General features: G+C 36.4%; 2 protein-coding genes across 5 annotated transcripts in view; one reads left to right on the top strand and one right to left on the bottom strand.

Annotated features, from left to right (window-relative positions):
• Window positions 1-42: 42 nt before the first annotated feature.
• On the bottom strand, window positions 43-3,028 carry LOC306858428 (zinc finger CCHC-type and RNA-binding motif-containing protein 1). Its single transcript, XM_079398978.1, has 8 exons — window positions 2,710-3,028; window positions 2,506-2,604; window positions 2,130-2,158; window positions 1,915-2,026; window positions 1,737-1,844; window positions 1,508-1,617; window positions 639-711; window positions 43-541 (listed from the first exon to the last, which is right to left on the bottom strand). Exons 2-8 carry the CDS (start codon window positions 2,587-2,589, stop codon window positions 401-403), a joined length of 657 nt encoding a protein of 218 aa, XP_079255104.1. The 5' UTR covers window positions 2,590-2,604; window positions 2,710-3,028; the 3' UTR covers window positions 43-400.
• Window positions 3,023-27,888, top strand: part of LOC306858427 (periphilin-1-like) — a 26,832-nt gene continuing 1,966 nt past the window's right edge. Inside the window, exons 1-11 of one of the 4 annotated variants that reach the window (XM_079398974.1) lie at window positions 3,023-3,186; window positions 3,879-3,927; window positions 4,226-4,290; window positions 4,414-4,623; window positions 5,686-5,753; window positions 12,953-13,090; window positions 13,192-13,367; window positions 13,564-13,656; window positions 14,296-14,331; window positions 15,978-16,054; window positions 18,040-18,171. In XM_079398974.1, the coding sequence (XP_079255100.1) occupies window position 3,927; window positions 4,226-4,290; window positions 4,414-4,623; window positions 5,686-5,753; window positions 12,953-13,090; window positions 13,192-13,367; window positions 13,564-13,656; window positions 14,296-14,331; window positions 15,978-16,054; window positions 18,040-18,171 (996 nt within the window). In that variant the 5' untranslated portion in view covers window positions 3,023-3,186; window positions 3,879-3,926. The remainder of the gene's footprint in view (window positions 3,187-3,878; window positions 3,928-4,225; window positions 4,291-4,413; window positions 4,624-5,685; window positions 5,754-12,952; window positions 13,091-13,191; window positions 13,368-13,563; window positions 13,657-14,295; window positions 14,332-15,977; window positions 16,055-18,039; window positions 18,172-27,888) is intronic. The other 3 variants (XM_079398975.1, XM_079398976.1, XM_079398977.1) reach the window with 3 other exon arrangements.

Raw genomic sequence — 27,888 nt, 5'->3', positions numbered from 1 at the left:
CTTATATCAGTGGGTGAAAAAGTGAGAGCTGAGGATAAAGGTGACAGGAAGTTATTTTAAAACTGTTTATTTTCCATGCTTCCTGGAACAATAACGTAAATGTGAAATACATAAAACTACACTTTATTTACAAGATTACAAAAAATAAATTTACAGAACTTTTCTGCCGGATCTTTAAATCCCAATACTACATACCCAATATTTGGAGGTGTAATTATCTCAATGAGGAGTATAAAATGACAACAAACATCTCAGATCAAGGTAAGCAGTGTTTTTTTCTTCTTCTGACTTTCTGCAATGTAGTTTGACAAAATAAGAAATTCAGATCAATATGTGACCTTCTTAATAGGTAAGAGTGGTTGAGAAGAGGCGATGTGTTCCGAACACATACAAGTATGAGTCAGTCACTGAGCTCCTCCTCGTCACTGAAGTAGGCGCTCTTTTTGATCTTGGGTTTGTGGGCGTCCTCTGATGTAGATGCTTGAGACGCATCCTCTGTGACCTGCTTCCTTCTCTTCTCCTCCTCCTCAATGCGTGCTTGCTGATGATGATGGGCAAAAATTTATATTTCTCTTTGAACCCTTTTTTACTAGGAATATTAATGTATGATGACTGAACTGTAGAATATATTCACTGACCTGGAAAGCAATTGCCTGACTTAAACTGTCCAGTGCTGGATCCTCTCCTTCTTCGTCACTGTCCTCTGGTTCTCTGAAAGAACAAAAGCAGAATATATATTTTGAAATATACTCACCCTCACACCATCCAAGATGTAGACAAGTTTGTTTCTTCATTGTAACACACTGAGAAATGTACATCACTTGCTCACCAATGCATCCGTGGGTGCCGTCAGAATGAGAGTCCAAACAGCTGATAAAAACATCAAAATTATCCGCACGACTCCTATCCATCAATTAAGGTCTTAAGTGAAAAGGTGCATAATTGTAATAAACACGCACAAAAATGCATGTCCATAATGCATAAAAATGCTTCATCCAGTGAAAAAGTCCATGTCCTGTTACATCAAAATCCACCAATATATTTGTTTAGAACTGTATGGACTGTTTTGTCTTGTGAACAGTGTGCATTTTTCTCTCCTAATTCAGATGAGACGACTTTTTCACTGGAAAAGGCAATGTTATGGATAGAAAACTCATTTACTTTAGTTGTAAGCAAGATAACATGCAGCTTCTCACAGGTAAAGATGTTAGTTGATGGACTGGAGACATGTTGACTACCTACTTGTGGATTTTTGTGTTGTTTTTTTCAGCTGTTTGGACTCTCATTCTGACGGCACCCATTCACTCCAGAGGAGCCATTGGTGAGCAAGTGAAGTAATGCTAAATTTCTCCAAATTTTTTCAGATGAAGAAACAAACTCATCCACATCTTGGATGGCCTGAGGGTGAGGAACTTTTCAGAAAATTTCATTTTTGGATGATGTATTCCATTATATGCATTAAGTAAGTACAGAGTTTGAATTATTAATTCTATTAAGAACTGCTTACGGCTCCTCAGGCTGCTGCACCTTTTTCTTCTTTTTCTTTTCTTTTTTAGGTGGAGGGTCTCTCTCTCCAAGTAAATTTTTAGGGCAAGCGTAACTCAAGTGCCCTTCTTCCTGGCGGAGACAAATAACACGACCTCAAAAACGTATAAGCAATATCATCTACACATTAGCAATATTACAGTGTAAAAGTTAACACATGACCACCAACACATTTCGACATGAAAACTTACCCCACATTCATAACATTTGGATTTGTCCGAGTAGTTTCTCCTTCTGATGAATTCTGAAGCTCTCCCATTGTCGATGGCGATGCTGGCCTTCACCGTTCTCGCAAACAACTGAAAGAGTTCGAGAGCAATCAAACAATTTGGCTTCATGTGTACTTAAGGTCATGTTAAACCATCATACCTGTTTGTTGTTTAGCGATCGGGCGCAATTATGAGCAGACTCTCTGTCTAGGAACAGCACAAACGCCACTCCCTTACTCATCCGTGTCTGCTTGTCTTTGACAACAGTAACCCTTCAGAAAATGATATTGTGACAATGATCAAGCTATACATTGATAGAATTATAGCGGTATAACAGAATCTATCCATTGCAGCGCAAAAATAAAGGATACTTACTTCACTACCTTGCCATATTTCGAGCATAACTGTAGAGAAATTGCAATACATATGTTACCAATATTTGTAAATTTATTAAAAAAATTCTGTAATGAAATAATGTAATATAGGGAAGTGTGGTAAGATGTGTTGCTCCCTTATTCTAAGGTATTTGCACAATATTTGTCATGTGATCATATATTTAGAGAGAGTCCATCAAAGTTTAAAGTGTATCAGATGCTTCAGGCTAAGAAGTCAAAAAGAAAAGATACATACATATGAAGTATATTTTGTTTATTAATTTCACCTCTCACTCAAGTGGCTTACCCCCCTCCCCCATACAAAACTAATAAAAATGATCAAAAACATAATTTTGACATACAACTGAGTAACTTACCTTGTGCAAATCGCTGTTAGTCAAGGAGAATGGGAGGTTCGACACATAAACAGTGCTTTTGCTGGGCGCTAAACCACCACTCATATTTATCTTTGATATCTGAAAAAAGAACAAATTACATATTTCAAAACATGTAAAGACTCAGAAGCAAAATATGATACTAAAATGAGCTCACGGAGAGCATAAAAATCATTTCAGACTTACTTAATCGCCAGAATCCTATTGATTTAAAGCATGTTTACCATAATGACAACAACCGCATTTGTCGTCTCTGAACTTATTAAAATGTAAGTTTAACCAGCGTGTAAATCCGATTCAAAATATCGACGCAGCGCGACCCGGAAGATAAAGAGACGCCGCTGTCACAAAACAAATTCACAAAATTAATCGCTACTTATATAAATCAAAGCGACTCATGTAAATGTGTTAAAATTAAAATACGGCGAATACTAGCCTCAAATTTTTTTTTACAGTTATTTTATTACGATTGTGTGGCTTTATTTTGAAAGAAAATATTTGGTCTGAACCCGGAAACATTGTGTACTTGATTGTGGCTGTGGCTGTTTAGCAACTGGCTGAGTGTTTCGTCACGTTTCGTCTCAAAATATTATTATTTAACAAAAGTTAATTGGCTACAAAAGACAAAAATGTTAAATTAACAAGAGGTGACGAGTGTAAACGGTATGTAAACGCTTGTTTTTGTGTTCTCAGTATGCATGCACTGGTAAAAGACGGTAGTACTGCGTCTGGTTTAAATTAGTTTATCATAAATATCAGTTTGTTGACTGGAGATGCACACATATGGGAAAAACATAAATCAGTAGAAATGGGAGTTGATTCCTCGTTGCCTGTGAATTTAGCACAAACAACGCTGAAATGTAATAAAAGGTTCTTGCACATTTTTGATAGAAAATGTATAAAGTTTCGACTACAGTGAGCGTTTTAACTTTGGGTACTGCTTGGTCTTGTTTTATTGTTTTAATTTTCTGCACAGCAGCATTCTGTTACGTTAGGAACTGTGTATTAGACTGACTTGCTTCCAATATTTTAAAACAATTTGTGCTCTTATTAGCAACTGTTTTGTAAAAGCAATAAGGTCATGTATTGTAATAGTCTTGAAAAGGGGGTTGTGCCTAACAACACCCTCTAGCCACAAATATTTTAAAAAAATTATTATTAGTAGTAAGAAGTACTAAATAGCAGCATTTTCTATGATACAATTAAATGTGAAAAGTTTTTTTATTTTTCAGTTATTGTGTGAATGCTTTTACTTCAGTTATTGTGAACACAAAACTCCATATATTTATGAGCAATAATGAATGGTTATGGGCCATAAATAACCTTAAAGAAATTAACCTCTCATTTGTTCATAGATAACCATCATACAACTGAAGACATCTGCTTTCCATTCAGACACTAAAAGTAAGTCATTAAGAGAAATATGCTAGATTTAAAAATGGATTAAAATTCTATGTATTATGAAATGTTTATATTATTTTAAAATGTAAATATGATTAAACTGTAATAAGATATCATTTGTATTAAATATTTTTTTGTCAGTGTTATGCAATATTTATAGATTTATTTATTGTTTTGACAGTTGTCATACATTTTGTTTTCATTTAATTTCTTTTGATGAAATAATTCATGTGTAAATGCCATATGGTTACTGAGGTTTAAATCTTAATATGCAATCTCTGTCCATGTTTTTATATCTCAGTGGCTTTTAGGAGAGATCGAAATCTTAGAGATATTTATGAGGAACGGTTTCAAGCAGGAAGAGTGGTAAACTCTTATTTATTTTTATTTTTTATAATTTATTTTTTGGGAGGGGGGCATCTAGCGATCAGGTATTTGGTTTTAGCTGTTAGACAAATGGCTATGCTTGAGCTTTTTTTGATCTTCCAGGGTCCATATCCAAGAGAAGCTCAAGGGGACAGGAGACCACCCTTCGGGCGGCCAGACGAGGACTACGGCCGGGGTTTCGAATACGATAGCCCTCGGTTTTACCCAAACGGTGCTCCTCGCAACTACCATGGAGAGGATCAGAGAGGTTATCATGGAGACAGCCATCACTCATTTCCAAATGAGCACAGGGGTGGGCCACCCGGGCGAAGGGCAAGTATTAATCAGATATGGTCGTTTTTTTTTTCTTCTATTTTTAGAATAAAGACATAGAGAAGATTTCCCGGCTTCTAGGCTATCTCATGTGAGGATCCTGCAGGTGGCGGATCATTTAACCTTTTCTCACAGCAGCTAGAATAATTAAATGTATCATTTTGATGGCGGATTGGAATCCAGAAAGGATTATGTGTTTATGAAACATGTGAATGAAATTAAATGATATTTTACAACAATATTTAGATTTTAAAGAAAACCAGTTCGAAAGGAGCATAGTTTGCTTTTTGGGTTAAAAGAATTTCTTAATATGAAATTCGAATGTCATGACAATTAGATATTAGACTGTACAGAATTTGAAATCTACACGCTAATACACACTATACTCATAGTCACGCAATGCTGATGTTGTTAACATTAATAATTTGAAAAAAATATATAATAATGATAATACTTTGCACGGTTTGATGTGATGTGAGCTAACTGATCTTTAGATTAAATCACCATTGGTAGCGCTATTTATGGTAATGCTTTTTTCCTCAGTTGGTCAGAACAAACGTGGCGGACTTGTTACTTACTTTTTCAGATGACAATATACGGTGAAAATTCTTTTTTGGGTCATATATATAAGACACAGGCTAGAATCTGTGATTGCGAAGTACAGTAAACATCCACACTGGTGCGGTGACTGACAGTTATGTATTCACCTAAAAACATTAGATTCATCTGTGCTGAAGCCGTGCCAGAGTACAGCTCAAGCAAGCAAGATAATTCTGCACTGCAAAGCTGCAATTCCAGGTTTTCAAGCAGAGATGGCGACAGAGGCAAAACTTACGGACTGCAGCTTTGATGTATAGTTAATGTGTAAAACTGCATCTGCTTGACTTTTTGTCTGTTATTTGTGTTAGTTATAGCTATGTTTGTTATAGGTATAAAACTATATATGTACACTCCTTGGAACGTTTTGAATTCGGTTTAAAAAAAGATCAGATACTGAAAACACTCAACAATTGTAATTATATATCTCACTTCTTCATCATTTAATTTTGTTTTGCATTTTAGCAGGAAGATTTCCCATACTACAGAGGGCCGAGAGAGGAGCCGCATGGTGGACGCCAAATGGACTTCAGGTATTTCAAACTTCAAAATGTTACAAAGGAAAAGACATCTTTTCTCTCTCTGCTCTTTGGAAATAGTGGAAATACTCACTCTTGTATTCATGTATTCAGATTAGATTTAGCAAAAGTTACAAATGCAAAGTGGCCACATGCATTTCAGATAACCTCCAAACATGGTTTGAGTGGCCTTAAGAACATTTTGGATTTATTTCTGATCATTTTGGGATCTTAATACAATGTGTAAATGCAACGGGGGTCAAGGGTGGACATGTCCATGGAAGCACATGTAATTTCCCCAGCAGATGGCAGAACTGTTCCTTTTGAAAACAAGCTGCGTTCCCTCCAGCTATGATGCCTTGTTTTTATACTTTGAGTAAGAGACGAAAGGAAGCCAAGAAACAAAGTGAAGTTTCTTAGTAAGGAGCATAAATCAAACTCTGAGTTGTCCTACATTCTCTGTTTGGTTTTTGTGGTTCAGCTCCCATGGAAATACCCACAGACAGTCAATCTGCCAAGTGGATGAGCACAGTAAGCTTCCCAGTGGTTTTCCCTATCTCTTAATCTGACTCTCTGGTAATTAAATGCAACAGTTCGCAGCAGGAATGGAGTACAGCCAAATTAACTTTGTGTTGGTACACCCCTTCTAAGAAGCGTTAAAACCGTTTAAGTTGTGACATCATTGTTTTCTTAATTGGTTAAAATTGTCACAGAAGGAGTCTGTACAAGAAAGCGGTGTTTTGCTTGAAGTAGGAATAGAATACATTTGCAAAGGATTCAAAATTATTCATACACTGAAAAATTACATGTGTGTGTGTGTATATATATATATATATATATATATATATATATATATATATATATATATATATATATATATATGTGTGTGTGTGTGTATATACAGGTTTATATATCCTCACTCAAAAAAATAGCACTTTGGTTGAACATGATTTAATCGTGGACAGTGGTTCCACGTGATTACACCACATTATCTTAACAACAATGGATGATGTTAAACCAGCTTGAAATATTTGTGTTCATTTAACATGAACAGATGACATTCACTAAACATGATTTAAATACTTATTAACTTGAATTAATGGTTTTTATTGAACTTCAATTAATCATGTTATCTTAAATTTAATCCTTGATGTTAAGCCGATATGTTTACATCACTTCTAATGAATCCCATTTAGTCAAGTTTCTACTATGTTATAAAATAATGAATATCACCCATTTTTCCCCATAATTCAATGATGACTACGGAGGCAGCAAATATGTAATAAATTATTTTTACTAGGGAACAGCTTAAGCAGGTGTCACACTTTCAAAAACATTTCAAACACTTATAACACATTAAGCCTGAATTTGACAATTTATATACATTTACATTTATTCATTTAGCTGACGCTTTTATCCAAAGCGACTTACAATTGCTATATATGTCAGAGGTCGCACGCCTCTGGAGCAACTAGGGGTTAAGTGTCTTGCTCAGGGACACATTGGTGTCTCACAGTGGATTCGAACCCGGGTCTCTCACACCAAAGGCATGCGTCTTATCCACTGCGCCATCACCACCCCTTATAAAATACCACCCCTTATATATATATAAAAGTGTACAGAAATGTTTTCCTTTACAATGCAAAATGAAACAAACAGGTTTACATTCCTACATGTACAACAACCCATTAATAATTAAAAAAAAAAAAATAGCCAAATTCCAAAATGTGCCTGGATCATTTTTGTAAAGGAAAAGCAAACACAATGTGTGCTATGTGGAACATCTTTGAAAACTATTTAAAATACATTGTCATTCAAACGTCTTTCCTTGAAGAACAGTCAGAAGCCATTAAAACCGTCATTGAAAAAAAAGTTTAAAAGGACAAGTTTGACAACAACAACAAAAAAATTAAATAGTCACCATTAACTAACCCATGAGTCATTGAAACCCTTGATGGTTTTCCTTGACCTTCTTTGGGTGAGTTAAGGACAAATGTAATTTTTAAGGAAACTATTCCTCTTCACATATGCCTTGATGTTTAAAAAAAAATCAAATCAATAAAAGGCATTAAAAATGTGTGAACATGAAACATGAACATGTTTTGACTATTTGACACAAAAAACATAGTTTCAAGGTAAAGATCAGTCTGTCCATCAGTCCTTTAATGAGGTGTAAAAAGCTTGGTCTTGAGGGCTTGAACTTTGGTGGAGAGTTTGTGCCCATCATGCTCCAGGAACACTTTTTGCAGGAGTTCAAAGGTGTATCGAAACTCCTTCGGATAACTAAGATTTAGGGCATAAATAAGCCCAAAATCAGCAATGCAACACCATTAGCTGCATTACCAAGCCCTTCTAGTGCTGTAACTCCTTCAAGAACTACTCCAACATCCGCAGGTTCATCACCAACTTCACATCTGATGACAAAAACGCCCATCACCATTTCTTTGAGTGCAGCTTCAGCGTTGGAAAAATCTACATCCTATAAACAGAAACAAAGTACATTAATACTAATGTACTATAAAATGTATTGTTATACACAAAATATTGTCAGAATATTCAGGCAATAATACCATGTACTCCTTGATGAGATTGTCAGGATCCTCATTTAGGTAGACAAACAGGGCTTTGAGGACACACTCCCTCTTAACATTAATGCAGGCACACTAGGGAAAATAAAGAAAATTAGCAACATGTACCAATCAACTAATACATTTTCAAGTCACACAAATCATAAGTGAGAAACAAATGATTAATTTATCTAGAAAAACAATTTTCGCAGTTATCATACCTGTGTAAGTGGCACAAGAAGTTTCCTTATCCTTTGTCCCTGAGCTCCACCTCTCTTGGCAAAGATCCTCAGAAGACTTGGAGTGTGTTCATCCAGCTTTGAGAAGAATTTTGAAATTAAGGCAACAGTTATACCCCGTGTAAATTCAGCACAAACCTAAAACACAAAGAGAAAAACACCAAAACTTTAATGTATGCCCAAAAAAAGCTAGCTAGCCTATGTGTTCTAACTTGCTTATATGGTGTAATTATTTTATTTGACTTATTGGCATTTTAATACATTTAATTTTATGTAAAATCCCACTTAAAGACATTAAGGTGAATTACCTCATTTATTGCTCATAAAGTCAGCAATAAGTGGAGATTCTTTGACAACCTCTTGTCTTCTCAATGCAAATGAAAGGTCCATTAATCTTCTCACAGTTTGCTCGTTGTTCTTCTTCTTACCCTCAGAAAGAAGGGAACACTATCTGGTGCCCCCACCAGACCCAGAGATTAGCTGAACAGATTCAAAAATGGTCAAATTCATGGTTTTCTCTATGGGAGTTGTAAAATGAGACCATTTAAAAAAAACACTGTAACGTTACTGTACTGGTTACAGTCAGTATTTCTATTAGTTTATACAACTTTAAAATGTGTGTGGTTCTGAAAGACACTAATAACAAATATGAATAACTATAAAAATGATTCGCCATACATCCATACCATTCTAGCAACCAAAGGCGCAAATACCCATTATTGATATTATTATTAACAATATTCAGTAACCAATAATAATTGTCATTAATGCTTTCAAAACGCACTGAACCATCAACCACACAACACAACATTGTTATAATATCCTTGATCGATGCCATGAAAATGAACAGAGTGCAAAGATAGATGATTAAACTAACAAACATGTGCAAACTTAGACACATAACTTACCTTTTCGTTTGATGTTTAATTCTGTTAATGGCGCGGTGATCTCTTTCAGGCATAAAATCGTGGATTCTGTCATAAATTCATCCGTATCAGTCGACATAATAAAACCGTTGGCAAAATTGTTTCTAATAACACTGATGCAAATGGATAGATGAGTTAAGTTAACAGTAAGTTAACAGTTACCTGTTCGTGTGCTGTTTAATACAGTTTATGGCGCGGCCATCTCATTTAGGCTTACAATCGTGCATTCTGTCATAATAACACATTAACTTAGTATCAACCGACATCATAAAACAGTTTGATAATATTGTTTCTAATAACAGTGATGGAAATGGATGAACACGTACCTGTTTGTTTTAAGCTTATATTCCAGTTAATGGTGTGGCGATCTATTTCAGATATGCGCATGCGCAGCATTAACGCATTTTATGAATGTTGCCGCCAGGATATGCAAATTGCGTCACAACAAATTTCCGCTTCCTTTAGGTTGAGAATGTCGTTTGTTTTCAGGCTGTTTTGACATTCAGTCCGGCTGACTTTATAAAAACACACATTTTATATGTGCGGTTGAATTTTACTAAACATTATTTGTATCAGTCTGATTTATTATCTAGATTTCTTCTTCTTTTTCTTCTTCTATGGATTTACTGGCGGGTCGCATACTAACTTTTTCGGTGCATACCGCCACCTCCTGTGCTGAATGTGCTGAGTGTGAAGTGATAGGTGTATATTGTAATGTCACAATGTAATGTGTATATTATATTGTAATATTGAATATTGTAATATTCTTAATGAATTGTATGTAATACAAATGTATAGTTATGTAATTCTCTTCTAGTTTCTTCTCTCAAAATAAAATTTTTTAAATTAATAAGTATGAATAATTTTGTGCTTTATTTTTCAAAACTTAGAAAGTAGACATTAAACCAAATAAATATGAACAACAGTAAAGGCCTTATTTTTTTTTTATATAAATTTTTCATTTATGTTGCTTTGCACTAAATGTGCACAATAAATGTTGATTATTAAACTCCACATTAGCTTTATTTTGTCACTAGACATACTAATAGGCTAGTGTGTGCTTCATTCGACACAAACCAAATACCATTTAAATGGATATAATGCATTGTCTTTCAGGTAACAGCAATTTAAGACAAATAACAAACCTAAAAACACCAATAACCATTTAATTGCACTTCTATAATTATAATCAAGCTATAAATTAATAAACAAAAATATTTAAAATAAAGAATAAATATTATGTAAGTTATTATATATATTTTTTTAATTCAGTCATAACAGTTTGACTGAGCTAAGTGATTGAAACATGTACTTTTAAAATGAAAACTTTATGTTAAACCAACGAGTGACAGTTTTAAGTCAGTTTAACATGACACAATCATGTTGAAATGAAAAATAGCCAAAATGGCATTAATTCAACATGAATTGTTCAGGTAAAGTGAACAAAACTGAAAAATCATTTTTTTGAGTGCTGGTGGGGACTTAAACCTGAATACACACAGACTCATGGGGATTCGTGTCACGGTAGGGACCTAAATTGAGGTCCCCAGGGGTACAAAAGTTTATAAATCATACAGAATGAGTTTTTTTGAGAAAGTAAAAATGCAGAAAGTTTTCTGTAAGGGGTAGGTTTAGGTGTAGGGCGATAGAAAATACGGTTTGTACAGTCTAAAAACCATTACGCCTATGGAAGGTCCCTACAAGGATAGCTGAACAGACTGAGTGTGTGTGAGGGAGAGAGAAAAGTAGTTTTTGGCCCATTCTTACCACTTGGTGGCGCTTTTGTAATTAGAAATTAGACCGTGAATCATGCTTGTTTAAGTCTCTCATCTTATCAAAAATCAGACATTCCCAAGATGCAGTTTTGAAGAATGTCCTTTATATGGTCTTATAAAAGCATTTTCTCGCTAATTCGAATAATCGTGAATGTCAAACATGCTTTAAAGTACCTGTTTTGACCTTTTCAGTGCTTTAATCTGTCGTGATTGGTTAACCTTTTTTTGGCTTGGGGTAATATCCAGGCTTCATATTGGCAGTAAAGACAGACATGTGGTAATTTGCTCTGTTAGTCCAGGGCAGACAGGGTCACCTGCACTTCAAACAGATGTGAGGGTCATTAAAGTTTTGCGAGGTCACTGTGTGCGGACACATTGTCGTGTGTGTTTTTTGTGAGAGGGGAACCTGGCTGGGGTTCAGGCCAGGGTCACTCGGACCAGGTGCCTGTGATTCTTTTACATCCTCCCTTTCGCCTGTGCGGCAGGCCATATAAGTGGCACATAATCGGCCTGCGTGACCGGAGGGCCCTGGCAGGGAAAGCGAGTCGAGGGGGAGCAGAGTAAACTGAAGGGGGTTTTACTGCCGCTAGAACAGATGTGTGTTAATGAATGTCTTGGTTGCGGGTAGACTCGGCAGAGTTGTGGTGCTGCTCTGTTAGGCAGCGCTGCAACTTTTTACAAGCCTCATTTTGCCCTCCTCTTTGTGCAGTTTATATTGAGTTGATTTTTTACAAGCAGGATGTGAAGCCTCTGGCTTGGTCCTTGCACAAATAGGTAAAGTCTTAAATGTCTTAAATGAAGCAGAGCCCAGTGTGGAAACTAGTTTAAGAGAATCTCCTCTGTGTCATCAGGGGCGAGGGTGTCCAGCATGACCAACAGGTTTTAAATAAGTTTTTTAAGGATATTACTAAATCATAACTGACCCTGCATTTCTGAATATATATTGACCCTTAAAAGTCTGTCTTACACTTAAAGTGAATTAAAAAAAATATAAAATGGGGTCCAGTGTTGTTCCCCACTGACTTTCATAATGTGGACAAAAACAATTAAAACATCCTTCAAAATATAATCTTTTGTCTTCCATAAGAAAGTGAGTCATATGTGTATGATGCATATGAAAAGATGATCAATTGAAATGACCGTCACAGTCTTGAGGCCAGTGGAAATACCTCGTCTCCTCTCCCTTGACCCTTCATCTCAATACACTCAGCATCTGATCCTACGGGGCATCGTTCATATAAACAAGCGTCTTAAGATTAACAGATTGTCCCCCCTTTAACCCCCTTCTTAACCTGTCAGAGGACAGTGTACAACTATTTAAACCACACATACTTGGATTTTATTTGGCATATTTTGAACTATTTTTGCTGTGATTTTTGTCAGTTTTTGGTAAAAACAAAAGAATATTTTTTTGTTTTGGTGTAGTATGTTTAAACAATGTTTAATGTTTTAATATATTTTAAAATTCATTTTTTTCCTGTAATTGCAAAGCTGAAAAAGATTTTTTATGTTTTATTCATTTAATTTTATTATTATTATTTTTTTACATTTCTTTACTAACTGAACTTTTTTTGTTTTAGATTTGTATTGCAATGTTTTAATACATTTTTAAATGTAATTTATACATGAGAAAAAAAAGTATGCATAATATTTCTTATCCATAATGTGAATGCAAATATTTGTCTTATTTTTCTTTTCCTGCCTCAGACCGAGCAATCGTGCAGGTCCTCCCCCGAATGCTCGAGTCCTGGGTGCTCCCCCTCCTCCGCCCAGGTCTATCCCTACAATAGCCCCTGATGCAGGAGACGACACCCTCATGCAGGCCATAATGAACCTGGACCGGGGGTTTGTATTCAGATACGTTCAAAGTAAAATGCCCCATGTTATTCTACTAGGGAGCAGATACTCAAGAAAACTTTGCATATTTGTGCTCATCTCTCTCAAAGGGAGGAGCGGGACAACTTGAAAAGAAAGGCGCCGTTCCCTCCAGTACGTGAACGCTCTCCAGCTCGGCGGGACGTCCCCCCTTCCCCTCACAGTCGGTCGGGGTCCAGCATAAGCAGCCGCAGCTACTCACCAGAGCGGGGCAAAGTGCATCCTTTCCCGCCTCAGCAGGGGAAAAGTATGAAAAATCTTCAGTCAAAATGGCCGTTCAATCACTACTTAGTATTTCTTTGGTTTTGATTCATATACACTACTGTTAAAAAGTTTGGGGTTAGAATGGAAGTGTATACACACGTATAATAATGCATGATGAGTTTATGACCTCGACATTTCAACCTCAACTCAGCATTGTTTAATGCCAGTGGTGTTCACAGGTATAGACAGTCTGCCAAACCTCTCTGCATTTCACTTGGAGAAATCTCATCGGCGGGATCTCCCACACACACAGACTATAGACGGTACAAAGGGTCAGTGCACCGCTTGAAGTGTAGTCTTTGACCTGACGTGGACTATTTGAAACATGTAAAAGCCTGTTGATTGATTTAAGGGCTTTTTTGACTAATTTGCACGCAAGCACATTTTAATACGGCCAGCTGCAGAGTGGAAAGACCTTCCCTGGTTGCTTTATTTCTCATATAAACTAGATAAACATACTAAATGCTTCCCAGACAAGTTTGATTTGAGTCGTCGTGTTTGAAAATAGACAGGCTTGGACATGACTAGACCCAAGCGTCCACCGCAGACCTCCGATCACAGATGATGTCACTCAAAGCCTGTCCTATTAAAGACTGCCATCTGTGTTTGTTTTGCTGTTTTCTGTTACTATAATGAGATCCTCAGTAATAAGCTCCAGAACGACGCTTCGAGCAGCCAATATTGGATGCACGAGTTTGGATTGACATACCTACCCCAAGTGAGCGTCTCTAGATTATGCTGCTGTGAAAAGATGGAACAGGCTTGCATGTGATCATATGATCTAACCTCTAATACTGATCAAAGAAATGCATCAAAAACACCTGAATACAGCTCACTAAAAAAATACAGTTTTTGTATTTTTTATTTTTTTGATGATCATGTACAAAAATGTTTTCCTGTGTTTTTTTCAGGATTTGAGGAGCCGTTAGTGCCAGGCAGGGGACCTGGTGAGTAAAACATTGCCATTTTTGGGGCATGTAGATTATCTGGTCATATGTATTATGCATCAGAAAGACCACATGAATTAAATTTTGAAAAATGGTCATTTAGTCCACAACAATTTTTTTTTTTTTTTTTTGGTAAAACAAATGAACTCATGGAGAAAAATTAAACAATATAAATGTGTATCTGTTTTACTGGATAACGTACAGGCAGACGTATCACTGAATATAAATAAACACAACAGTGTGGTCTTGTATCATCTTGATATGGTTTATTTTGCAATAATGTAATTGACTGTGTTTTTCCAATAATTACATGGCTACTTCCCAAATAAATAAAGTTGGCTACTTTCCAAAGAAAAAAATTTAATTGCAGATAATAGTACTATCAAAAAGTTTGGGGTTGGTAAGTTTCTTATGTGCACCAAGGCTGCGTTTATTTGATGAAAAATGCAGTAAAGAAGTAATATTGTGTAATATTTTTACTCCTTTATTCCTGTGATGGTAAAGCTGGATTTTCAGCAGCTGTTATTCCAGTCTTCATTAACATATTATCTTTCACAAATCATTCTAATATGCTCTGTTAGAAGAAACTTTTTTTAATATTATCAACATTGAAAAGAGTTGTGCTGCTCAATATTTTGTGTAAACTGATACATTGATTATTTGAACATAAAGTTCAAAAGAGTGATATTTATTTAAAATAGCAATCGTTTGTAACATTATAAATGTCTTTACTTTCTTATTTGATTAATTTAATGCATCCTTGCTGGTTAAAAGTAATAACTTCTTTAAAAAAAACAAAAAACCTGCCCAAACATTTGAGTGGTAGTGTACTTGGGTATTTAGTCACCAGGGTACCATTTTATATGAATATTTTGGAAACCAAAACATGACGAAAAATCATATTCCTCTTAAATTCTGATAAAGAAAGTTTATGGCTCACACTCAAGGAGATTTTGTTTCGCTTTGCTTTCTAAGGTAAAGGTCAGCCCGCAGTCACAGTAACTTGAGAGAAAGCGTTGCTAATCGCACTATCGTAGAGCCTCGTTTTGTTTGTCTGCTTTCCTCTCACTTCCTTTGGCCGGGGATCGTAAAAAGTCCACAGGAGTGTGTCTGATTGCTAAACCTTTCCTTTTCTCTAGCTTTCATCCATACCCATTTTGCTTTTCTTTGCCAGATGTTTGATGTGCATGCATACGTCGCAAGGAGATTTAGATTGGAATCTTAAATCTGTGTAAATCTAAACATAACTTCTGGTTATAGAGACCTCTCCGCTCCAAATCAATTTAGCGAGCATTCCTTCATCTCTCGCCGAACGAATCCGTAGGTGTTGAGCCCACAGCTCACACAGAGAGGGTCACAGGGTGACACTGCAGGCACCTGGCTGCGGTTTGCCTGCAGGGAAGAGCCCTGATCGGCAGCGAGGGAACCACCTGGTTCTGCACGCCAGCTGGATGTTCGGAAAGCGAGCAGGATCCGTTCCAGCATGTGAAAACGTTTATGGCTCCAAATGAGTCAAGCAAGGCCATATTCCGTGGCTTTCTGGGGGATGTTGATCCACGTCCAAACTATAGCTGCATTGTTGGCTTGAGTCCTACAACAGATGCTTTGTTTCTTATGTTCTGATTCCAGTCTTTCATCTTCTACAGACAGGGAAAGGCCCCCCGGCCCCTCCGTGAGTGCATCACGAGACGGTTCGCCCCATAGCTCCGTATCAGCCACTAAGGTGAGTCGCTCACACACACACACACAGAGCTCCCGAACAGATGTGCTTACCAGAACACTCCCTTTCATCCACTAAAATAATAATAAGTGTGACATGCCAGCAATTTCAGCTGATGGTGAAAAAATGCAAATCAGGAGATTTTTTTTCTTTCTTTTTGAAAAGCTGTTTGCTTGCGCTTTCCTCTCTCCCATATGATGGCTTTTAAAGGGTCCTGTTTGGCTTATGAAAGGCAAGCGGCCCATGTCGTGTTTATTCAGACTGTAAGCACGGTTCTGACACAAAACACGGCAGGTCGCTGAAGGAGAGTCATGGACATCATTGGGCCACCCAGGCCGCAGCAAGGCTAAAAAAAGAGGGAGAAATCCATTAGCTCAACTCTCAGCTTTATCCCAAGATCTTATCGGAGGCTCAGAGCACTCTGGACATACTCAAGGGAGCACTGAGAGCCTAAAATAATTTAGTTGAACTGTTTCTCTCATGTACTCTCTTCTTTTTCCTTCTTTGTGTTTAGATGAACCGAATCTGAGAATAATCATGGTGAACATACAACAATTTTATGCTGATTTTTGTTTTTCTCAAAACAATAAAATAAAATTTAATTAAATTTAGTATAATAAAAAAGAAAATAATTAATTTAATTTTACTCTCCTCTGTGAATATTTTATTCTTTTATTTGTAATACAAACTAGTTCTGTAGTTATTTAGACATTGGCTTTCCTTACTTAAAAAGCTGGAGGAAAAAAAGCTTGAGTTTTTTAATCATTTAATAATAGGTAATTGTGTGTGCATTTTAAGTGTCACAAATGTAATATGTCAGCTGCGTCACCCAAATTGTAAAGAAATTGTTCAGGATTTTAAATATTTTCATTGTTTTAAGTAGGTAGAATAAATACTTGGCAACACCAGAAAAAATCTAATGGTGTATTGCAAGTGTGTTATGTGCAAAAATATTTCTAAAATCTTTTATTTATATATATATATATATATATATATATATATATATATATATATATATATATATATATATATATATATATATATATATATATATATATATATATATATATATATATATATATATATATATATATATATATAATTTTTTTTTTTTTTTTAATATATAAACTGATAGATGTTTAACACATTATTTTTGAATTTGATGTTGACCCATATTGAGTGATAGGAAAGGAAAAACACGTTTTGATGAAACAAAAGTGGGAGGTTTCCCCCAAACATATACGATTACATATACAAATAATTTTTAAAATATTTCAGTTTTGTTTTGTCCCAGTACACAGTGTTTTGATTCAAGCCAACACGACATGAAATGCCTTATTAAAGAACCCTGTGTGAGTTTTTGTTTGATCACTGAGGTTCACCTATGAACCATGTACAGATGAAAGTTGTTTCTGGTTGGTGGATGTTTCAGTCCTTCAGCCTTTGATCTTCTTCCATAGCTCAGTTCATGGGGCATAAGCCATAACCTTGTACCTTCGATGAAAAGGCTTTGCCAGGGGAAACTCGGCCTGATAGATGGTCTCTTCAGTTCAACAAACACACTTGTTTTGGGGATTCATTGTTTGAAGAACAAAGAACAGATGATTTTGCTTTGGTGGGCTTATATTTGTTTGTAATGCCTTTTGCAGGTCTTGTCTTAAATATATTTCTATCCCTACTTAGATCAAATGATTGTTATTAATTTGATTTTGGTTAATTAGTGTTGGACATTTCATTTTTTGAGACAAAAAGTAGCTTCAGGTCCAAGTCGTAGATCTAACTAGACAGAGCCAACTTGTTAGACTTTTTTTATGACTTTTTTTTCCATTCTGTCATACAATTCCGCTGTTCTGCTTTGCCTGTTTTCTGTTTTGGAGAAAACAGGACTTTCCTGAATGTAGATTTCCAGCATTTGTTGGGGTGTTTTACTCTGAACATGTTTCTGGATTAATCTAGCCTTTAAAAGCGCCTTGTCTTGTGTACTGCAGGAGGAGATAACGATGGTGGAAGGGCCCACAGATGAAGTTCCACCCACCGTAGATGAAGCTTCCTCCGTCATGGACGACTTTCAAGAGCGACGAGCTCAAGCTATTGCTGCCAAGGCTCAGGAAATTGAGAAGGTTTGAGAAATGCCCCAGTCACTTTTGAGCGTTTGTTTCCATAGGTCTGAGAGTGTTTAAAATAGTTGGGAAAAGTGTGGTGCCATGTTTGTTTTAAATGGCCACATATTGGTTTTAATGCCTCCTGTTCCGGATGCTGTATATTATTAATAGGGTTGCCAGAATGAGTTTAACAATTTACATTTTAGGTCATTTAATGCATTGAAAGATTATTCAATTTATTATGTTCAACAACATCATTTAAAAGAGCACTTTTAATACTTTTGAGCACTACCACTTGCATGCATTTTGTCTTTTTCCTTTCTTGTTGGTCATCACATTTACTAAGGAGATACAAAGGTAAAACGCCCACTGTCTCAGCTTGTTCAGAACGATCGTAATAAAGTTCCTGCTCTCTCCTCTTCCTCTTTACTGGCCCTATTAAATGAAAGATGGGATCCCACTGGAGTGGTGTGTTGGCTCAATAGCTGCTGACGATGCACAATTTTAACTGTCAGCTTTTGACCCAGCCTTGAGCTTTATTGGGTTATTTACATATCGAAAATAAATCAGATTTTTTAATGTATGGCTAAGCTTTCCTCTTAATTCACAGGAAGCCCTTTGAATCAGTTTTAGTGTTTGAATAGCTCTTTGTATTCTCGATCACTTAAGCTTCTTTTCCTGCATAAACGACTGACAGATCTGCAATTCTGTAATTTGTTCAGGATTTTATTAAAAAAAAAAATTCTGCACTTCTTTTGAAGTGGAAGTAGAAGTGTGTTTTGATTTGCCCTGAACGCACATATTTCAGTGACAGTGTGTGGATGCCTTTCAGGCCAAAGCCTGTTATTTCACAAGTGTGTGTGTTGTTTCTGTTTAAGTGTCCACCAGATGTTTAGCTTCTCCTTCAATCTGGTCTAGCCATCTCTACACTCTGCACTTTACCTTTTTCCAACAAACATTTAGCTGCCATGCAATATACAGCACGTTTATATACACTTGAACAATATACATCTAAAGGGCGCGTGGGGCGCAAAAGTAGAAATTTTGAATAATGTGTCAGTTGCTCTTTTCCATGCAATAACATTGAGTTGACAATAACAAACTCGAATATTTAAAGTGTCAAAGCGACTTTATGACTCTTGAGCTAGTTTCCATGTCTTCTGAAACCATATGATGGCGTACAAGCAAGAAAACCATTGATCTCCTTGATTCAAACATGAGTTTATGTGATTAGACAAAGAATTGTTCTTGTATGTTTAATCATCTTTGTTTTCTGCACTCAAAACTTATCTAAATCATTAATTCATGAGTTGGACTGATCTGGTTCTTGAGTTCAACACTTACTCAGTGATCTGTTCACAACATTTAATGGTTTACTGAGGAAACATTCAATAAAAAAAATGAATTCAAGTTCAGTTTGTTTATAACAAGCACTATCATATGGCTTCAAAAATCTTGAAGTTTAGTGAAGTCATGGACTACTTTTGATTCTTTATGGTACTTTTGCATCCATTTTGCAGCGTGAAAGCCTCATCCACATGGGGACCACTTAAATGGAAAAGGCCGACCAGTACAATTTTTCAAAATTGTTACACCAAAGAAGTATAATTTGTACTTTAATCTGTTCAGTCTTGTGGTCTTCTTTTTTTTATTAGTTATGTTTCATCTTGGCAGAGAGCATATACTTTAAATGAGTTCAGTTCAAGTCATGCTCAAAGAGGAATCTAGTTGGCTCTCGATTGTTTTGTTTTGACCTGCAAGATGTTTATTTTACAGATGAGCCCGTGTGATTCTAATGAGACTGAATTCCTTGCTGCTAAAGTACTGTAAGTAGGGCATCTTTGTTGTGATAGTTCTGGAGTCCACGGTGAGGCTTAATCTGGGTCTGAAGCAAGGCTTTTGAGGTCCATCAGGGATGTTTGATTCCTTCGTTCTTTAATCACGTTTGATGTTTCTGATCTGAAAATGTCAGATCAAATAAAATAATGGACTGATGCACAGTTGCCCCCAAAGACTATTACCCTTACATGATGCTTTCTATGCTCTTGTTCCAGAAGAGTATACTATATTAAGGTGAATATGCATCCTTAACAATTATTTAGGATTGTAAATTAGCGCTTTGTGGTTTTTAGTCCATATGCTTAGGGGCATCTATATGCTAATTTAAGTACAGTAAATTTCTTGACAGAATTCAATTCACAAGCAATGTAATTGGAGAAGTTCTGTTACTTTTACTTTTAACCATATTGCTGGGCGTGCAGCTGAATGTATAGAAATTTCACACGCCAAAACGTTATACTCAAAGCTTTTATATAATGCACCTAACTTTGGTCTTACACAACTAGAACTGAACTTTTGCTGAACCACTCTGAAAGTTATTAGGGTATAGATACTTTCCCACTTTTCCCTCCTTGTCTTTCCCACCCTTCCTGAATAATTCTCTGCTATCTTTACCCGGAATCAGGAATCAGCCTCCCACAGTACAAAAATGACACATGAAAGGCTGAACAAGAACACACACACTCTCTAGGTCCTGTTTGATTGGGTGACAGAGGTGGGGTTCACAGGAAGTCTATGGAAGTAGAGCATGCTCTAGGAAATCGCTTCCCAGCATTCTTGGCATTGATTAATTATTTAATCTCAGTGTGGCTATGGTGGCTTTGTATGTTCAAGGTTATCTCATAAAAGGACAGCATAGCAATATGAATTAGAATCACAATTGATACTATTAAAATATTGAATTTAATCATTACAAAGCAGCAGAAAAGTATTAGCAAATAGAGTAAATTTGCTTTAAAAATAGTGGTCTTCGGAACTTCCTGTTAACCTCTGCTTCAGATCAACCCTACTTACTGAGTTTAGTAGTGGTTTGTGTACCAAGGCGTCTTTTCTACTGTCCTCAGTTGATAACAGTACCATAACCCTCTTCTTATCTAATTTGAATTTAATTCTAGGCCACACATACAGTTAACGTCCACATGGGCTCTCAGTTATATCAGATATTTATGGAAATCTTGTGTACTGACTTTCTCTTGCAGGATCTGTAACTCATATTTGACGTAGGATTTTAAGCCTGCAGAAGAAAAAGAGAAAAATATCAAAGAATATAAAGGTCTGGTCACATTTACTGTTGTTCACAAAAATTTTAACAGGTAAAATCTAGTTAATTTAATAGGAATCTGTGTGATTTCTGAATTTAGAAAAAGGAGAGGAGTCCGCACACTGAAAATAGCTGCTCCAAATGAATTTGATAACAGCAACGTTTCGACCCTCAGGTCTTCATCAGCCTCAATACCCACATGGAATAAAATCAGCTTTAAATAGCAACAGGTAATCACCTTAATTGGGTCCACACACAAAAAAAAACATGTGACAAGTAATACAAGTCATGTGACAAAAAAAAAAAAACGCTTAACTCAACGACAAATGAAGTATTAGTACAACCACTATAAAAAAGGCTTAATATCAAAATCCTCATTCAACCCTGATGGCGATAAAGTATTTAAGGTATAAATCCAAAAACATTCCCTCTGTAATAATTTCTTCTCGTAATCACCTCCTCTTGAGGGTTTAATTACCTTCTCTATACCGATATATTGTAAAACACTGAAGTTATGGCCTACTTGTCTGAAGTGAGACGCTATAGGACTACGCATATCTCCAGTTCTAATATTACTGCGATGTTCGCTGATGCGAGTATGTAATTGTCTTGTCGTTTTACCAACGTATGCAAGCCCACAAGGGCAACGAATTAGATCACATGAGTAGAAGCGCAGGTAATAGTGCCACGTATCGAAATATTGCGGCCAGTGTGTGGATGACTGAAGAAATTGCACTTATGTGTAAAGGCACACTGGACACAATTGCCACACATGTAATTGCCTGGAGGAATACCTTGTTTTTTACGTGAAGGAAATTCAGATTTCACTAGCAAGTCACGAAGATTATTTTGGCGTTTAAAAACCAATTTCGGGTAATTTCTAAAAATACCTGATAATTTAGGATCACTTGAAATAATATGCCAATGCTTATTTAAGACTCTACGAAACGCCGCACCTAATGCTGAGTACTTAATAGTACAAATAGGAGCATTAGAAAATTGTGTATTATTATTATTATTATGTTTTGTTCGTAAGCACTGTATCTGAGATGTCTCATTTACTTTCTTCTTAGCATTATCGATCCATTCTTTACGGTAGCCACGATTCAAAAATCTTTTAGTTAAGTCAGTAGATTGTTGAGAGTAAGATTCAGCTGTGCTACAAACTCTACGTACACGCTTAAATTGACTGATAGGCAAACTCTTAATTAAAGGTCTAGGATGGAAACTATCGCCTCTTAAAATAGTATTGCGATCCGTTGGTTTTCGATACAGATCGGTATGGAGTTTCCCATCACATATGTATACACTAACATCAAGAAAAGCGATGCTTACTGGATCGCATTCCATTGTAAAATTCACATGCTCAGCCCTTGAATTAAGATAATTCAAAAACGTCAACATTTCTGTAGGTGTAGCCTTAGTAATCATAAAAATGTAATCAATATACCGTTTGTAAATCAAAATCTTAGGAAAAAAAGAATTTGACTCATTTAAAAGTCATTTTCAAAAATTCCCATATACAAACAAGCATAATTAGGTGCCATTTTACTGCCCATTGCGGTGCCCTTCACTTGTAAATAAAAATCTTCCTGAAAGCGAAAAAAATTGTTAGTCAAGACAATACTTGCTAAATCCAGTAAGCATGCTGTACTAGGTTTTACATCCACAGATCTTTGTGTTAAAAAGTGTTCTAAAGCAAGTAAACCTTCAGTATGAGGAATGTTGGTATATAAACTCTGAACATCAAAAGTAGCAAGAAGCACATCATCAACAAGGCAAGGCAAGTTTATTTATATAGCACATTTCATACACAGTGGTAATTAAAAGTGCTTTACATAAAAGAAAGTGAAATAGACATTAAAAATCAATAAAAACATGGAAATAAAAATAATAAAAACAAGGAATTTTAAAATGATATAGAAATTGATTTAAAATAAATTTAAAGAAAATTATTATACTATGTCAGTTCGGACATACAGTGCTCATTCAACAAATGCACAGTTAAACAGATGAGTTTTGAGTCTTGATTTAAATGTGGCTAATGTTTTAGCACATCTGATCTCTTCTGGAAGCTGGTTCCAACTGCGGGCCGCATAATACCTAAAAGCAGACTCCCCTTGTTTTGTGTGAACCCTTGGTATTTCTAACTGACTCGATCCTAATGATCTGAGTGGTCTGTTCGGTTTATATTTAGTGAGCATATCAGCAATATATTTAGGTCCTGGGCCATTGAGTGACTTATAAACAAGTAAAAGTACTTTAAAATCAATCCTAAATGTAACTGGAAGCCAGTGTAAGGACCTGAGGACTGGTGTGATATGCTCTGATTTTCTGGTTCTAGTCAGAACCCTGGCAGCAGCATTCTGGATGAGCTGCAGTTGTCTAATGGTCTTCTTGGGAAGGCCGGTGAGGAGACCATTACAGTAATCCACCCTGCTGGTGATAAAGGCATGAACAAGTTTCTCCAAATCTTGACTGGATTCTTGCAATGTTTTTGAGATTATAGTATGCTGATTTAGTTACTGCTTTGACATGACTACTGAAATTAAGGTCTGTCTCCAGAATCACCCCAAGATTTCTGACTTGATTTTCAGTTGTTTGACCCCTAGAGTCAAGGTATGCATTCACCTTGAGAACTTCATCTTTGTTTCCAAATGCAATGACTTCAGTTTTCTCCTTGTTTAACTGAAGAAAGTTCTGGCACATCCAACTGTTAATTTCATCAATGCATTGACAGAGGGAGTCAATGGGGCTGTAGTCATTTGGAGATAAGGCTAGGTAAATCTGGGTATCATCAGCATAGCTGTGATAGGCAATTTGGTTCTTCCTCGTTATCTGACTTAGTGGGAGCATATACAGGCTAAACAAGAGCGGTGCAAGAATTGAGCCTTGTGGGACTCCGCATGTCATGGCCGTCCACTTAGACTTATGCTCTCCTATACTCACATAATAACCTCTCCCTTCTAAGTATGATCTGAACCATTTGAGTGCCATCCCAGAAAGCCCGACCCAGTTTTCCAGTCTCTCTAGAAGTATGTTATGATCGACAGTGTCAAACACAGCACTAAGATCTAGTAGTACCAGCACTGATATTTTGCCAGAATCAGAATTGAAGCGAATATCCTTTATTATCTTAATGAGTGCTGTCTCTGTGCTGTGATGTGCTTGGAAACCAGATTGAAAATTGTCCAGGTATCCATTTGAGTTTAAGTAGTTGTCCAGCTGATTAAAAACTACCATTTCAATAATCTTACCTATGAAAGGAAGATTTGATATGAGTCTATAGTTGCTCAACATGGTGTTATCAAGATTGCGCTTTTTCAGAAAGGGCTTAACAACTGCAGTTTTAAGGGAGTTTGGAAAAGTCCCAGAAAGAAGTGAGGCGTTCACTACTTCTAAGAGATCAGCTTCTAAACAGTTAAGCACATTTTTGAAAAAGGATGTGGGAAGTGTGTCAAGATAGCAGGTTGAAGATTAAAGGTGCTGTACTATTTATTCCAAAATTTTATCAATTTTTTTAAAAACACAGTCACTTCTTTTTGAAATTGCGGTCGAATCTGTGTGACCGCTGCATAACTTGAGGATGTGCCAATCTCCTTTCTGAAATTATTGATCTTCTCAGAAAAGAAGGAAGCAAACTCATTGCATTTGCTATCGGAGAGCATTTCACTGGGAATCTGACTTGGGGGGTTTGTCAGTCTCTCAACAGTCGCAAAAAGAGTGCGAGTGTTGTTTAAGTTACTGTTTATAAGGTTTGAAAAGAAAGTCTGTCTAGCTGTGGCTAGTTCCACATTGAAAGCATGAAGGCTGTCTTTATAGATGCTATAGTGAATTTCGAGTTTCATCTTCCGCCACATCCGCTCAGCTTTTCTGCATTATCTTTTCATGCTCTGAACTGCTGTTGATTTTCTCCAAACTGATTTTTGTCTGCCAGTCTTCTTGCTGACCTTTATCGGAGCAATATCATCAATAACATTCTTAACTTTTGAGTTAAATGACTCCAGGAGAAGATCAACAGGGTCTGCAGAAATGCTTGGTGTTAATGATATTGCCTTCATAAATAGCGCACTAGTGTTCTCGTTAATGCATCTCTTTCTGATAGAGACAGATCTAGATTCAGTGGTGACTGAGATCAATATATCAAAGAAAATACAGAAGTGATCAGATAGTGCTACATCCTTAATTACAATGGATGAGATGTTTAGACCTCTACTGATGAGTAAATCTGGAGTGTGTCCACGATTGTGTGTGGGTCCGTGCACATGCTGACTCAGGTCAAAAGTGTTTAAAACAGTTATAATTTATTTTGTAGTTTTGATTTCTGCATTATCTATGTGAATATTAAAATCCCCTGCAATAGCAAAACAGTCAAACTCTGAGGAAATCATTGATAACAGTTCAGTGAACTCATCAACAAAGGCTGGAGAATATTTTGGAGGCCTGTAAATAATGATAAACAGGGTGCGTGGAGCACCTTTCAGCACAATACCTAGGTATTCAAAAGACAAATACTGACCAAATGACATTTGCTTGCACTGATAAACATCTTTAAACAGAGCAGCTACACCTCCACCTCTCCTAACAGTCCTGCAGACACTTATAAAATTAAAGTTAGGAGGGCTCATTGAGGACTTTTTTTTGTACTGCAGCTGTCTTCTAGCCATGTTTCATTTAGAAACATAAAATCCAGGTTGTTTGTGGTTATTAAATCGTTGATCAGAAATGATTTATTTCTGATTAACAGCAAAATCAACACCATATAAAGATTCAATAAAATCCATAGTCTCTTACATAAGATGATAACTTGGGTACAAATGATTTGATATAAAAATCCACATAAGAAGAAATGTTCTCAGTAAGACTACCAATACCGCTCATGATAGGACGACCTTTCAAAGGGGTATCTAGTCCTTTATGAACTTTATATATATGTATATATAATAGGTGTAATTGGAAAAACTACTTTAAGAAATTTATATTTTTACTGAATTCACCGTTTTCAAAGTGTGACAATAACTTGGAATGAATCCACGTTTTTAATTTATTAGTGGGATCAGCAGGTAAGAATTAATAAAAAACATGATCATCCAACTGTCGAATTTCTTTTTCATAATCTGAAGCTCGTTGAAGTACAATAGCTCCACCCTTATCTGCAGGACGCACTACCACCGTATTGTCTTTACTAAGATCAAGTAAAGCATCCCTCTCAATTTTTGACAAATTATTATAGACTTTATATTGCCTCTTATTCTTAAGTACATTTTTTTCATCAAATTCCACAAGTCTACAATAAGTGTCTAAGGACGAATTTCTATTATTAGATGGAATAAAGGTAGATTTCTTTTTAAAAGGAAGACGAGCCATAGACTGTTCAAGAGTAACACCCTGTGTGGTAACGGGCAGAACATCATTAGATGCGGACAACTGTTCACTTGTACCAAAGAACTCCCGAAGTCTCAATGTTCTAAAGAATTTGTGAAAGTCAATCATAGTGTCAAAATCATTAGTTTCAGTAGTAGGAATAAAGGAAAGTCCCTTGCTCAGAGCAGTAACACAAGGTTTTGAAATTGACTTATCTGAAAAGTTCATTAACGCATCCCCTGGTTGCTCCTTGTCATCCGTGGAGGTAGAGAAAGGCCTTTTCTGCTTGCCCCTTCTACATCTCTTCTTGATCGATTTACTCTTCGATCCATTCCATAACTGTCGGGCTGAGTACGGCCTAAAAAAGTGGAACCATTTTGCCGTCGTCCAACAGGATCGGAGTCAGAATCACATGAGGTTGAAGAAGCCCAAGTTCTGTTATCACCATGTTGTCTGCGCCTGCAAAAACCAGAGGTAGCAGCCCGACTGCGATGGAATGTATTAGACTCAGGTTTTTCTGAATTTACCCATGCAGATTCACGCAAACTCGCTACATCAACAAACAGTGACTTCAGATTCAAGAGTGCATATTGACTGTGAACAATGGACCTTTTTGTCTGCAAACATTTTCTGAAATTTTGCTACTGTGATTTTGCTTTTAGACACATTATTGGCTTGGGCCAGTAAAAAGCCACCCAAAAATCTTTCAAAACAGCTTAGCAACTACGTAATGTCTGGAAACCACACACAACTGATCACTGTGCCGGCAAGTTTTGCAAAGGCAAGCGGTGCTACTGCTACCGTATATTACTTCTAGTTTAAACTCTTTATTTATTTAGTCTATAGTACTGATCTTAATTTGTAACTAACAATATTTTCAACCTGTTTTTTAAAAATAGCACGTAGGCTACAAGGCTCCAGCAACCAGGTTAATTGGCTGAGCGTTAATGCAATTTAAACAGTCACACAGATTGACTATTTAACTGCGGTCTCTCTTAACCTGCAGCCTCAGGCTACAGAGTACTTCCTTTCTACATCATTTATCCATTCTATTCTGGAATGTTCTAATTGACTATTAGAGTCTTCTCATTGAACCTATTCGACTTCATGACTATTAGAGGCAGTTCTCACACAAGAACTCTGGGCTTTGTGTGTGGGCCTCGGTGATTCCTGGAACCAGGTGATCTCATTTTACTAGAAATTGACTCAGCCATGGGAAAGAGCCCTTATGTTAGGCGCTAATGAGGAGCTCACTGCAAAAAATTATTAGT

This window comes from Barbus barbus (genome assembly GCF_936440315.1).
Source record: "Barbus barbus genome assembly, chromosome: 39".
NCBI classification, from domain to species: Eukaryota; Metazoa; Chordata; class Actinopteri; order Cypriniformes; family Cyprinidae; genus Barbus; species Barbus barbus.
This window is presented reverse-complemented; position numbering and strand designations above follow the sequence as displayed.

Excerpts from the sequence above, each read along its gene's own strand:
- LOC306858428 (XM_079398978.1), bottom strand. The coding sequence starts at position 2,589 with ATGAGTGGTGGTTTAGCGCCCAGCAAAAGCACTGTTTATGTGTCGAAC. Across the intron at positions 2,159-2,505 it reads CTAACAGCGATTTGCACAAG|TTATGCTCGAAATATGGCAA; the intron begins GTAAGTTACTCA and ends ATTTCTCTACAG. Across the intron at positions 2,027-2,129 it reads AAATATGGCAAGGTAGTGAA|GGTTACTGTTGTCAAAGACA; the intron begins GTAAGTATCCTT and ends CATTTTCTGAAG.